This window comes from Anser brachyrhynchus, assembly GCF_964034855.1.
Source record: "Anser brachyrhynchus genome assembly, chromosome: 2".
Taxonomy (NCBI): domain Eukaryota; kingdom Metazoa; phylum Chordata; class Aves; order Anseriformes; family Anatidae; genus Anser; species Anser brachyrhynchus.
Genome location: NC_137695.1, coordinates 16,881,214 through 16,894,295, shown reverse-complemented (window position 1 = coordinate 16,894,295; position 13,082 = coordinate 16,881,214). Strand labels below are relative to the sequence as shown.

Genomic DNA, 13,082 nt, shown 5'->3' with positions numbered 1-13,082 from the left:
CTAACAGGTGCTGGGAATATAGTTTTAAGAGGCAGAGCACCTTACAGAGGTTGGTCTGCACAGTTCATCTGCTGCCTCTCACTTGTCTCAGTATCTAGCATGAAATTCCACACATGCCTTTTATTTAGGAAAGAACACAAAAGTATGTTATCTTATTCCTCTGGAATTTTCCACAGTTATTTAGCATGTTAGTTTAAGCATAATTGGTGAGTGGGCTCTTGAAATTTATATCTTAGCAGCGCTTATTTACATCAGGCTTAAAGTAGTCCGTTTCAGCCGAGGTAGATGTGAAGCATTAGATTGCAAACGTACCTAATCCATCTCTCCTCCCCCACGACCAGAAATCCTGTGGTTAAAATAACACAGCCTCTATTCAGAGCACAAACTTAGAGCTGCTAGTGGGAGCAGGCTCGGGATTTAGACAACTCTCCGCAGATGAAGCTGTTGAAGGGTCTCTCCCGGTTTTGTTTCCCATCCTACTTCTGATCCATGCGAGGAAGGCAGGGGCTCTCCTGCGTGCGAGCAAGGTAAAGATCTTCTGCGTTCTGTGTGCGTCTGCATGTGTACATAAAGGAGCCTGTAAATGTGACTGTAAAAACGCAAATGTGACTGTAAAAATGTTGCTGCTTCTACAGCGAGAAGCGTTTGGGAAATGGCTTCACAATCTTTAACTGTTAATCTGCTCTGGAGGCTGCTCCCGTACAGCAGAGCAACGATGAAATGATAGTCTGGCACGGCGAGGCTAGCAGCAGCAATTCCCCGCCGCACGGTAGAGAGGCTGAACGTGTGGGAAAGGCAGCAAATAGCAGAACCGGGCACCGCTGTGGTCCGGCCAGCCTGCAGCACGGCAGGCGTGTTGCTGACCCCCAGGTGCAGCCCCTCTCAGGGGGCTCCACGCAGGAGGCAGCGCGGTGCCGGAGGTGGCAGCGGGTCTGGGAGCAGGGGATGCGCTGAGGCTCTTGTGGCAACGGCAGCGCGGGGTGCTCAGAAGTGTTGGGATGCGGCGTGCTGGATAATTGACTGCCTTTATTTGCTCTTACTGCTTTCCGTGTCCCAGGGGATGTAGGAAAGCATCTCCTTGAGCGAGGCAGGATGCTTTCTCACAGCGCTTCAGGGCGCACCTCCTGCCTGCCACAGCTGCCCTCCCCTGGTCCCCGCTGTCCCAAAGCCCTGCCAGCCTGGCAGCACGCACCCAACTCCTCTGCTGCTCTGGAGGGAGGAGGAGGAGGAGGAGGATGCTCTGCGTGCCAGGTCCCTCGCAGCGCTGAGCGGCCGTGCTGTGGGGAAGCTCCTGCCTGGCAGAGGTAACCTCGTCCCTCCAGCCAACGCCGCTGCTTTGTCCTGGAGGAGGAAATGTGGTTTTATCATCTGGGTGCCTGGCGTAGGGAGGGGGAAGCGAGGCTGCAAGGAACACAAACGCAGAGTTTTTCACGATAGCACATTGTGTACAGCACGCCGTGGCGGAGAGGCAGCTCGGAGGAGAGAGAATATGCACAGAACAAAGAAATGTGGTCAGGCAGCAACTATAAAATTTCCATATAGAAAGTCAAGCTGATGTCATTGCAACTTCCCAGAGCGGTGCCAAGAATCCTAAGCTCCATATCAAGATTCAGTGAAAATCCCCCGCATACTCACAATTTGTTCATGTGGAAAAATGAACTTTCATGGAAAATATGCATGGGAATCTGCCAGAGGAGTGTGTTGCTTTATTTCTTTTATTAATTTTGAGCATGTTAGTTCAGAGAGCAGTCCCATTTTAGCATCAGCTGCCCCCATCCAAGAGTCAGAAGCTCTCATGCAAATGCTGGAGGTGAGGGAAGCGTGGTTTTTTTGTACGACCAGTTGTCAGATGGGAAGAGCTGTTCGAGTAGGAAGGGGAGTGGGAAGGCTCAGTGGGATGACTGCGTTAAAGCTTTTTTTCCTAGTGACAAATCTGAATCGTGATAAGACACACCTGAATGGAACAGCGTCACCAGCTTTTCTAAGGCTGGATGTGTCAGGGGTGGGATTGCGTGTAACTCCTGTGATTAAGATTTCTCGTACACGCCTCGCTATAAGACCGCATTCACGGTCCCTTATAACTTTGCCAGACTCGAAGCATTTAGACTGAATTTTTCCAACTTGTTTGTCTGCCTCAGGCTAAGTTCTTTTCTGGAAAATTTCAGCCAAAGCTGTCCAGCTATTTCCAAGAATGAGCATAGGGGGAAAAGGTGTTGTTGTGCAACTGGAAAAAGCGGAAAGGAAGAAACAGGAGGGGGGACCTGGTGATCCTTTCTTTGGATAGTTCTTATCCCTCTGCGCTTTGGAGCAGAGATCTGAAATTTGGCAGAAGCTGAGCTTTCTGTCAGGACTGTGGGTTGTTTTAATTTTTTTTTTTTTTTTACTTTGTAAATCTCTTCCAATTTGGCCTCGTGATAGACTTTGGAGGGAAAAAATAGCAACTTATTAAGGACATGCTAGTGCTCAGTAGTCAAAATCTGCTGAGATTTCTTCCCGCGTGAGCGAGCCCAGCCCACTGTCCCAGCAGCTCCCGGCGCTGACCCCGATGCTCCCGGGCACCCAGCGGTGCTGCCAAGCTCCTGCTGCTCCTGCTGCCTGCCCACAGCTCTGCAGGGACGAGGGGCTGAAGCATCACTCAACCCTGGCAGGTACCAGAGCTCAGAAATGCTTGTGAAGCACCCAGAGCCCGTGGGAGATGTGCCGCTGTTGGGAAAATCAGTCCTCTGTACACAGAGGAGGACTTGGGTGGCAGTTAAAGCCTAGGACCACACAGCACTAAGGAAAAAACAAAATACCATACAACGTCTCAATCTGTGAAGACTGTCCACCCCGCCCCATGGGATAAAGCTGGGACCTCTAGCAAAATGCTGTGTGATCATCTAGTGAACAAGTGCCATAACACATGGCAAAAGGGAGCCCTAGTTCTGCAGGCTCTTTCCTCGTGGGTTTTTCAGTCTTAAAGTTATTCTTGCGGCCTATTTCTGTGTGTAATGCGTGTGCAGCACTTTCAGACAGATGGTGAAATGTCAGGGTTTCCATTTTGCCACTTGACATGATTCCCACAGCGAAAGGTAGAGAGCGGCAGTCTGCTCGCTTCCCTTCCCGCTGGAGCTGCAGGAAGTGGTGGCTCCTTTCACTTCTTTTAGGGCTATGAGCCATGGAGCACCCCGTACAGCCTCTTCTTTCACAAAGGCAGGCAGTGGTGCTTCATCATCTCCATCAGCTCCTTGGAGCCCCGTGCTCACATAAGGACTCCGATGTGCAAGGCGGTGTGGGTTTGGTCAAAGACCGGAGGAGCAGCCACAGCTCCTCGGGAGCTGGCAGCATAAGCAGAGACCAGAGCTGCCTACAGACCACTGCTGAGAGATGAGGGAGCACCAAGAAGCCACGAGACTACACCGGCTGCCGTGGCAGGCAGTGCTCGCTTTGTCGCAGATGTCACAACAAAGAGTTTTAAGCAAGTTTTTTTGCAGAAGAACTGAAATGGAGTTCAGGTGTGAACCCAAAACCTTCATCGCTTGTGACCTGCTCCAAACCCAGACCCCGCTCCTACCCCAGCTCTACTCACGGCTGGCAGCTGGCTTTATCCCCTCGTGCTCTTCCTACAGGTTTGGTTGAATTAAAGCAGTCTGTGGGACGGGACCAGCTCAACAGCCACAGCCCCGTGCCTTGGGACACGCTCTTTGCTGGAAATTAAAGTTCATGAAATTCATTCTGCAGCTCCTCAATGGACAAAGCGAGGCTTTTGTGTAATTCCTATTTCTCATATGTTTCCCAGTAATCATGAGTTATGAACTGTTCTGTCTCAGGAATTAATGCTATTTTCCAAACGATCTGCTTTGATCCGCTCTGCAGACTCCCGGAGCCTGCAGGTTGCGCGGGCCGGGTCTTCTGTCTGGAGCCACACCAGGTCTTGGGTTTCTGAAGGTGGTCGTATCACACCTTTGAGGACCCCAGATCCCATGGCTGCAGAGAGTCAGGCTCATCCCGGCCCTGTGCAAATCATACCCGACTCTGTATGGGGGCTGTGCCACGTCTTCGGGTGCAAGGATAAGGAAAGGATTTACCTTTTTCAAAAGAAACTAGCATAAGGTGAGGAAGATGAGCATTTCAGCCTCTTGCACTGGCAAAGACTATTTGGGAAACCCCTACCCAGATGTAAATTCAGGTCTCCCAGCCTAAACTAAGTGCCATAGATTCCCCTAAGTCCTTTTCTATCATTCACAATACCCTTGTGAATCCCATAGCCTAACTGTCTGTATGAAACCATGACATACACAAGTTCCTAATAACTTCAAGCTCTCTGAGGACGTTTTTTTAACTGCTTACAGCCTTTTAGCATGTCTTCACTTTCATTTAGATGCCTTGTCCCTCAGCGGTGAATTTCTCTCGTTTTCTCTTCTTTCCTGCTACTGCCGGTTGTTTGTTTGTGCCCTCGGCGTTTTCCACCTGCAGGGCAGGAGGCGCCTCCTTGCATCAAACCTCTGACAGCAGCGCTGAGTCTTGGCTGTGCTCAGCTCACCGCACGAGGTGACTCCAGCTCTGTAGCCACAGATAAAAATCTCCTCCGTGTTTCCATCCCTGAGCCTAACCAAATCGAGCAGCATTTTAAGGCGAACCCGTGTTGCAATTTGCAGCCTCCACCACCAAGGCTGTGTTTGTGTCTCTGCTGAAGACCTGCCAACGCCTGCCCGATGGGTCACGCCTGGCCCTGGCCATCCACAACCACCTTTGTCCTGTTGTCCTCGGGGACGTGCTCCTGCAGTGCTAAGCTCTGCTCTTACCTGGACTTACCCAGCCATGTCATCAGGCAAAATGCCCGAAGGGCTCGCAGAAGGCAACGCGTCCACTGCTGTGACTGCAAGGACTTGTACCCCTGCTGCACCCAGCACCAGGCAGAAACGGGGTTGTTGATAACCTATTGTGGAGAAATAGAACCAAAAGCGATTGCTTTCCTCGCCGCTGCTGCCTTTGTTCACAATGTCTTGCATTTGGCCTCTTTCACGTATGTAATCAAACATCGCTGCTTTCCACATGCTACAGCTCGCTGTGTTTAAATTCAGAGGAATCTCCCTTAAATATTTACTTAAACTATAACATCCCTTGAGCTCTTTATAGATTGCTGTACAAGATTGCCTTTTGTAAAAGACCCCAGATTTTTTTTTTTAATTTTAAAATTTCCTTGATCTGCTTCCCCACCTCACAGCCGCACCGAGGGCAGCACCGCCTACTGCTCAGAAAGCTGGTGCCTACTCCTTGGGGCTCACAGACCCCAACCTCAAACCCTGCCAAGGGCTCCCAGAGCCGCAGGGCAGGGTTTCAGCACACATTGTTTCTGTCCCAGGAACACATCAACCCCATAACTTCCAGGAATAGGCAGGAAAACTGCTTTGAAAGCCTCTCTTCCTACCATTGCACACGCACGGCAGCTGAGGCTGAAAGTGCCAGCATCTACAGCCAGTTCATTGTTTTCATATAAAATGTGGATAAAAAATGCAGGCGGTCGTTAGCAGCTGTGGATTAAATGCCTGATGTGCCCAGGTGGGTGCAGGGACCTGGGCTTGTAGGTGGTGTCCCCAGAAGTGCAACCCCACCTGCACCTGGGGACCTTGGGGACACGAAGTTGGGATGCCTGGGGACATGAAGGTGGGCTGCCTGACCCAACACCAGGAGCCGAGGTGAGCAGGGCTTTTGGTCTGGGGTGGAGTTTTTCAGAAAAGTGTTCTGCATTTTCTTTTTTTTTTTTCTTTTTTTTTTCTTTCTTTAAATTTCAGATTTGCTAGCCATGGAAAATGAACCTTTCAATAGCATTTAAATTATAACTTCAGATCCTGTGGTTCTGGGCATTTTCTGAGCAATAGACCTTCAAGACACATAAAACAGTCTCGGCTATTCAGCTGGAGGCCTCATATCTGCGAAGGACCCACTACTCACCATACAAAGATTTTGATATTATACATAAAAATAGAGGATTCACTTTGCTTCTATTTAATTTTAGCTAATGGTGCACATTCAGCAAAGTATTAGGTTATTTTCACATTATCTGTTAAAAAGTTTGCCTGAAATAATCAGTATCTACGTGGTGGAGAACTACAGTCCTTCTTCTGTGTTTCTAATTCCACAGTACTCCAGCATCTCGATGATTCATATACTGGCAAAATCTGCACAGCCAGTGTACGTTTGGGTAGGAATTGGATTACTCACCCACATAAGCAAGTGCAAAGGAGGTAATTCGTTATGCTGTTCCTCGGCTATAATTGAGCCTCGGCTTCCCATTCTGGGCTCTCTGTGGGTTTAGTCGGGGGAGCTATGCAGAGGAGAAGTACCACAGCCTTTCTGAATCATTTTTATTCTCATCCCGGTTCTTTATCATTAATTACATCAAGGCGCATTTCCATGGAGACCGAGAGCAGTGCCGTTAGCCCGCAGTCCCTCCGGTCCCCCTGGCACCTCCACTTGCTTTTGTAAGTGCAGTGCTCCTCCAGCAGGTCCCTGGGGAGGAAGAGGCAGGCTGCGTTTTGATCGAGATCCTCCTCGTACTGAGCGTCAATTTCAACAGGCTAAATAAAAAGACACGTCCTGTTAGAGAGTGAGCGCTATTGGTGAAGCTGGGGGATCAATTAGTCTTTCCTGGTGGCTGAGGATGATTGCAGAAACAGATTTGAACATCAGGATGGCACTGAGTATTACTTTCCTCCCATGGTGGATGCAGTACGTGGAAAGTCTGCCTCAGACATCCTTTTCCTTTTTTTTCAGTCTGAACTGGAAAGACCTCCTTGTACTTTCCTCTCCACCGCACGAGGCCATCCTCAGCAACATGGACGTAGTATCGCGGCTTAATAAATTCAAATCAATACTTCATTACTTTGCTCTGTTAAGATGAAGCACGTTTTTCCCCAAGTGGGTACAAAGGGCTTTTATCCAGCCCTTGCTCACATCTACCCAGTCACCTCGTGTTGGCGTCAGGGTCAATTCCCTCCTTTAATTTCCTCCCGAATTTATTCACAGCATCTGGCATAGACCTTTGACTGCGAATGTGTCTGAAAGAGTATTTCCAGAATAAAGTCCTTACATCTTTTTTAAAAAATTTCTTGCCTGTACTAGTCAATCTGAGCAGCCGCATGATAGCACGAAAGGGCTTTTTCTTCCTCTCCTTCCAGTGGTAGCTCTCACATAGCTCCTGCATTGCACATTGCTGCCCTGCTTTCCATTTCATGGGACCTCCTGGCAGTCATACCCTTGCCTTTGTACACGACCAGGTCAGGAAGTCAAATTACAGGTAATCTGAGGCACCTACGTGGCCTTGAAAATATTGTTTCAGAAATGTACAGGGCGCTTAATTCTGGAGACAAGTCATGATGATGGTTCAGAGCTGAAATGACTCGTTTCCAGCTTGAACTGAACCAAAACCTCTGATTTCCTCTTGGTCTGACATTAGTCTGTGACCTCCTTTTTGTGCTCTGGCGTCTCGTGGGAGCTGTAGCTATCTGCAATAGCTCTGGCTCACCCGCTGGGCTGCGTGCACCCACGAGTGGCAGCAATTGCACTCCTGTGGAGCTGGGAACACCCCTTGCACCAAAGAACGGGGTGCTCTCAGTCCTGCTTCACCCTGCACACCTGTAATGGGAGGTACTCACCCAGCGCAAGGTCTTTGAGGAAGCAGATTGGAGTAGAAATCCCATCACCTCCGGGAAGCCCTGGAGATCTCAAGCAGGACACTGAAAAATGAAAGGAAGATTGGTCACGATGGTGCTGGAGGGTTACGGAGATCGCAGGCATGGGGGGCAGAGGCAAGAGCGGAGCTGGGCACTGTGACCACCCTGCTGGGCACCTCTGCGAGGTCCCCGACTCTTGCATGGCCAAGGGCTGCACAAATTAATGTTGTTCTAGTTCGGCCATGCTCGTGTGGCTTTATGAGTGCTGAAAGCAGCGTGAGCCCGAATGATTAACTGTTGTTATTTATGAGGTATAATACTGCCCAGTCCCAGGGCTGAACTTTCCAAACCAAAGCCCAGTGTATACAACCGGCCCTGCCGCTCTCCAAACAGTGCCCAGCATCAATCACAGCGCTGTAAACTGTTTACACAGAGCTGCAGGCGTCATAACTTACTGAATAACTCTCTCGTCAGTCAGATAAGTAAATATTTCAAGAGACTGTGAACATCGTCACCAGCCCCGACTGCCCAGACCAGCTCCAGATGGACCCAGGTTAACAGGGGACCAGAACTGCCTCGCTTTGACGTCCCTGCTCCAAATCGGGTTGAGAAGGGATCTGAAAACAACCCCCCGAGGGAGGCTGATGCAGTTTTAAAGATGCTCAACTTTCTGTGGAGCTAACAAGGGGAGGAAACCATGGCAAGTACTTACAAGGAAACTATCTTTCTGACTTTGTAAGTTGGCATTTTGGGGAGCCAGAGGGTTCCCCTTCTTCTCCATGCCCTCCTCGCTTAGCCAGACAGATGAGGGGAGGCCAGCAAACGCCTGCAGCAGAAGGGACGGGCAGTCCTCTCCTCAGGCCATGTCTAGGGACCACCGTATCTGGTCTGTCACACTGGTTGGTGACGACGGATGGTGGCAGGGCCTCCACAAAGCCACCTTGCGTAGTCCCATGGGTGTGAGGAAGGGAAAGGTGTGAGGACGAAGGGCAGGTGCTGTGAGGACTGCTGATGCTGTGTCGCAGGGGGGCTGAGGGGGACAGTCCTCCCCCAGAACCCACCGAAGGCCATGCACAAAGTTCAGGATGGGCTGAAAACTTCGTAACTCATTGACTCGAGGTTAACCTGATGCTGAGCCATCGGCCAAGCTGCATGTTTGGTGTTTGCTCCTTAGGTTTTTGACCGGGACCTACTTCCATCCAATTCCTTTAGAAAGATTTTGATTCTTTCTCTCTTGAGAGATCAAGATATCTCTTCCGTACCTCCTGATTATGCTGGTGCCGAGGGGAAGTTTTCCTAAAAGTGTGTTTCCGTGCACGGTGTGTATTACTTATTTAGTGTCAGAGGCATGTGTGAGGCTGCCTGTGTTTACAAGAAGGCAGGGTTTTCATCCCAGGACTAAACCAAATGCTGCCAAGACAGCGCAGCACGGGCATAAATAAAAGATAGCTTGTGGAGACTGTCGGCAGTTCTCATCCCCTCAAATGTCTGCTCCGGTTTGTGCACCACCACACTGACTGCCTCTCCAACCTCGATATCCTCAGTGGTGGCTGGTATAGGAAAACAGGTAAAGTAAGAGTAATTCCTCACAAGTGGGTAGATGCAGAGGGGAAAAGGATGCAGAAGCAACATCGCCCTGGTGGTGCACGCCCCTGTGTGAAATGCAGTCAGTCCAGGTGATACGTTCGTGTCCTGCAAGCATGGAGAGGTTTCACCTGCTGTAGTAAAAGTTTTCTAATTCCTAGATAACCTTGGTTGAAAAGGACAGCACAGAGTGAAACATGCAGGGGATCTGCCAGAAATAAAGGTGTTATTTTTTAAAAGAGAGCTGGAAATGCTCCAGCTTTGGATCCAGCTCCAGCTCTAGCTTCCAGCTGTGGATACAAACCCACATGTATTTGGAAACCACCTGAGTGCCACCAGCATAGAGGAACATGTGTGTGTGCTGTGTGGGGAAGGGCAAAGGGAAGGGAAGGGAAGGGAAGGGAAGGGAAGGGAAGGGAAGGGAAGGGAAGGGAAGGGAAGGGAAGGGAAGGGAAGGGAAGGGAAGGGAAGGGAAGGGAAGGGAAGGGAAGGGAAGGGAAGGGAAGGGAAGGAAGGGAAGGGAAGGAAGGGAAGGGAAGGGAAGGGAAGGGAAGGGAAGGGAAGGGAAGGGAAGGGAAGGAAGGGAAGGGAAGGGAAGGGAAGGGAAGGGAGGAAGGGAAGGGAAGGGAAGGAAGGGAAGGGAAGGGAAGGGAAGGAAGGGAAGGGAAGGGAAGGGAAGGGAAGGGAAGGGAAGGGAAGGGAAGGGAAGGGAGAAGGGAAGGGAAGGGAAGGGAAGGGAAGGGAAGGGAAGGGAAGGGAAGGGAAGGGAAGGGAAGGGAAGGGAAGGGAAGGGAAGGGAGGGAAGGGAAGGGAAGGGAAGGGAAGGAAGGGAAGGGAAGGGAAGGGAAGGGAAGGGAAGGGAAGGGAAGGGAAGGGAAGGAAGGGGAAGGGAAGGGAAGGGAAGGGAAGGGAAGGGAAGGGAAGGGAAGGGAAGGGAAGGAAGGGAAGGGAAGGGAAGGGAAGGGAAGGGAAGGGAAGGGAAGGGAAGGGAAGGGAAGGGAAGGGAAGGGAAGGGAAGGGAAGGGAAGGGAAGGGAAGGGAAGGGAAGGGAAGGGAAGGAAGGGAGAGGGAAGGGAAGGGAAGGGAAGGGAAGGAAGGGAAGGGAAGGGAAGGGAAGGGAAGGGAAGGGAAGGGAAGGGAAGGGAAGGGAAGGGAAGGGAAGGGAAGGGAAGGGAAGGGAAGGGAAGGGAAGGAAGGGAGAAGGGAAGGAAGGAGAAGGGAAGGGAAGGGAGGAAGGGAAGGGAAGGGAAGGAAGGGAAGGGAAGGGAAGGGAAGGGAAGGGAAGGGAAGGGAAGGAAGGGAAGGGAAGGAAGGGAAGGGAAGGGAAGGGAAGGGAAGGGAAGGGAAGGAAGGGAAGGGAAGGAAGGGAAGGGAAGGGAAGGGAAGGGAAGGGAAGGAAGGGAAGGGAAGGGAAGGAAGGGAAGGGAAGGGAAGGGAAGGGAAGGGAAGGGAAGGGAAGGGAAGGGAAGGGAAGGAGAAGGGCAAGGCAAGGCAAGGCAAGCAAGGCAAGGCAAGGCAAGGCAAGCAAGGCAAGGCAAGGCAAGGCAAGGCAAGCAAGGCAAGGCAAGGCAAGGCAAGGCAAGGCAAGGCAAGGCAAGGCAAGGCAAGGCAAGGCAAGGCAAGGCAAGGCAAGGCAAGCAAGGCAAGGCAAGGCAAGGCAAGGCAAGGCAAAGGCAAGGCAAGGCAAGGCAAGGCAAGGCAAGGCAAGGCAAGGCAAGGCAAGGCAAGGCAAGGCAAGGCAAGGCAAGGCAAGGCAAGGCAAGCAAGGCAAGGCAAGGCAAGGCAAGGCAAGGCAAGGCAAGGCAAGGCAAGGCAAGGCAAGGCAAGGCAAAGGCAAGGCAAGGCAAGGCAAGGCAAGGCAAGGCAAGGCAAGCAAGGCAAGGCAAGGCAAGGCAAGGCAAGGCAAGGCAAGGCAAGGCAAGGCAAGGCAAGGCAAGGCAAGGCAAGGCAAGGCAAGGCAAGGCAAGGCAAGGCAAGCAGGCAAGGCAAGGCAAGCAAGGCAAGGCAAGGCAAGGCAAGGCAAGGCAAGCAAGGCAAGGCAAGGCAAGGCAAGGCAAGGCAAGGCAAGGCAAGGCAAGGCAAGGCAAGGCAAGGCAAGGCAAGGCAAGGCAAGGCAAGGCAAGGCAAGGCAAGGCAAGGCAAGGCAAGGCAAGGCAAGGCAAGGCAAGGCAAGGCAAGGCAAGGCAAGGCAAGGCAAGGCAAGGCAAGGCAAGGCAAGGCAAGGCAAGGCAAGGCAAGGCAAGGCAAGGCAAGGCAAGGCAAGGCAAGGCAAGGCAAGGCAAGGCAAGCAAGGCAAGGCAGAAGGCAAGGCAAGGCAAGGCAAGCAAGGCAAGGCAAGGCAAGGCAAGGCAAGGCAAGGCAAGGCAAGGCAAGGCAAGGCAAGGCAAGGCAAGGCAAGGCAAGGCAAGGCAAAGGCAAGGCAAGGCAAGGCAAGGGCAAGGCAAGGCAGGCAAGGCAAGGCAAGGCAAGGCAAGGCAAGGCAAGGCAAGGCAAGGCAAGGCAAGGCAAGGCAAGGCAAGGCAAGGCAAGGCAAGGCAAGGCAAGGCAAGGCAAGGCAAGGCAAGGCAAGGCAAGGCAAGGCAAGGCAAGGCAAGGCAAGGCAAGGCAAGGCAAGGCAAGGCAAGGCAAGGCAAGGCAAGGCAAGGCAAGGCAAGGCAAGGCAAGGCAAGGCAAGGCAAGGCAAGGCAAGGCAAGGCAAGGCAAGGCAAGGCAAGGCAAGGCAAGGCAAGGCAAGGCAAGGCAAGGCAAGGCAAGGCAAGGCAAGGGCAAGGCAAGGCAAGGCAAGGCAAGGCAAGGCAAGGCAAGGCAAGGCAAGGCAAGGCAAGGCAAGGCAAGGCAAGGCAAGGCAAGGCAAGGCAAGGCAAGGCAAGGCAAGGCAAGGCAAGGCAAGGCAAGGCAAGGCAAGGCAAGGCAAGGCAAGGCAAGGCAAGGCAAGGCAAGGCAAGGCAAGGCAAGGCAAGGCAAGGCAAGGCAAGGCAAGGCAAGGCAAGGCAAGGCAAGGCAAGGCAAGGCAAGGCAAGGCAAGGCAAGGCAAGGCAAGGCAAGGCAAGGCAAGGCAAGGCAAGGCAAGGCAAGGCAAGGCAAGGCAAGGCAAGGCAAGGCAAGGCAAGGCAAGGCAAGGCAAGGCAAGGCAAGGCAAGGCAAGGCAAGGCAAGGCAAGGCAAGGCAAGGCAAGGCAAGGCAAGGCAAGGCAAGGCAAGGCAAGGCAAGGCAAGGCAAGGCAAGGCAAGGCAAGGCAAGGCAAGGCAAGGCAAGGCAAGGCAAGGCAAGGCAAGGCAAGGCAAGGCAAGGCAAGGCAAGGCAAGGCAAGGCAAGGCAAGGCAAGGCAAGGCAAGGCAAGGCAAGGCAAGGCAAGGCAAGGCAAGGCAAGGAAAGGCAAGGAAAGGAAAGGCAAGGAAAGGCAAGGAAAGGCAAGGAAAGGCAAGGAAAGGCAAGGAAAGGAAAGGAAAGGAAAGGAAAGGAAAGGAAAGGAAAGGAAAGGAAAGGAAAGGAAAGGAAAGGAAAGGAAAGGAAAGGAAAGGAAAGGAAAGGAAAGGAAAGGAAAGGAAAGGAAAGGAAAGGAAAGGAAAGGAAAGGAAAGGAAAGGAAAGGAAAGGAAAGGAAAGGAAAGGAAGAGGTGATGATTTCTTCCGTCAACCACTGCCTGCTCCTGGGCACATACCCTGCTGGCCTCTAAGTAGCTGTAGCGCTGTTATCTGTGCTACCTGAGGCTTTTTTTGTAAGCAAAAGGTGCTCTGTATCTGTCTCTGTGTTCCTCTTGACCAGTCTCTAAAATGGGAACTTAAAGAATGCAAATGGGGGTAGATTTGCCCTTAACTAAGTGCTTTTCTTTTCTTATCTTCA

The 13,082-nt window shown here is 51.8% G+C and overlaps 2 protein-coding genes across 3 annotated transcripts in view; one reads left to right on the top strand and one right to left on the bottom strand.

The window, feature by feature from the left end:
• The first annotated feature begins 359 nt into the window (after positions 1-359).
• JCAD (junctional cadherin 5 associated) overlaps positions 360-13,082 on the top strand; it is a 60,012-nt gene continuing 47,289 nt past the window's right edge. Inside the window, exon 1 of one of the 2 annotated variants that reach the window (XM_080583269.1) lies at positions 360-527. In XM_080583269.1, the coding sequence (XP_080439395.1) occupies positions 490-527 (38 nt within the window). In that variant the 5' untranslated portion in view covers positions 360-489. The remainder of the gene's footprint in view (positions 528-13,082) is intronic. The other variant, XM_080583266.1, reaches the window with a different exon arrangement.
• Positions 4,645-13,082, bottom strand: part of LOC308191170 (uncharacterized protein) — a 28,331-nt gene continuing 19,893 nt past the window's right edge. Inside the window, exon 5 of the mRNA XM_080583366.1 lies at positions 4,645-7,866. The gene's annotated coding sequence lies outside the window, so the exon portion shown is untranslated. The remainder of the gene's footprint in view (positions 7,867-13,082) is intronic.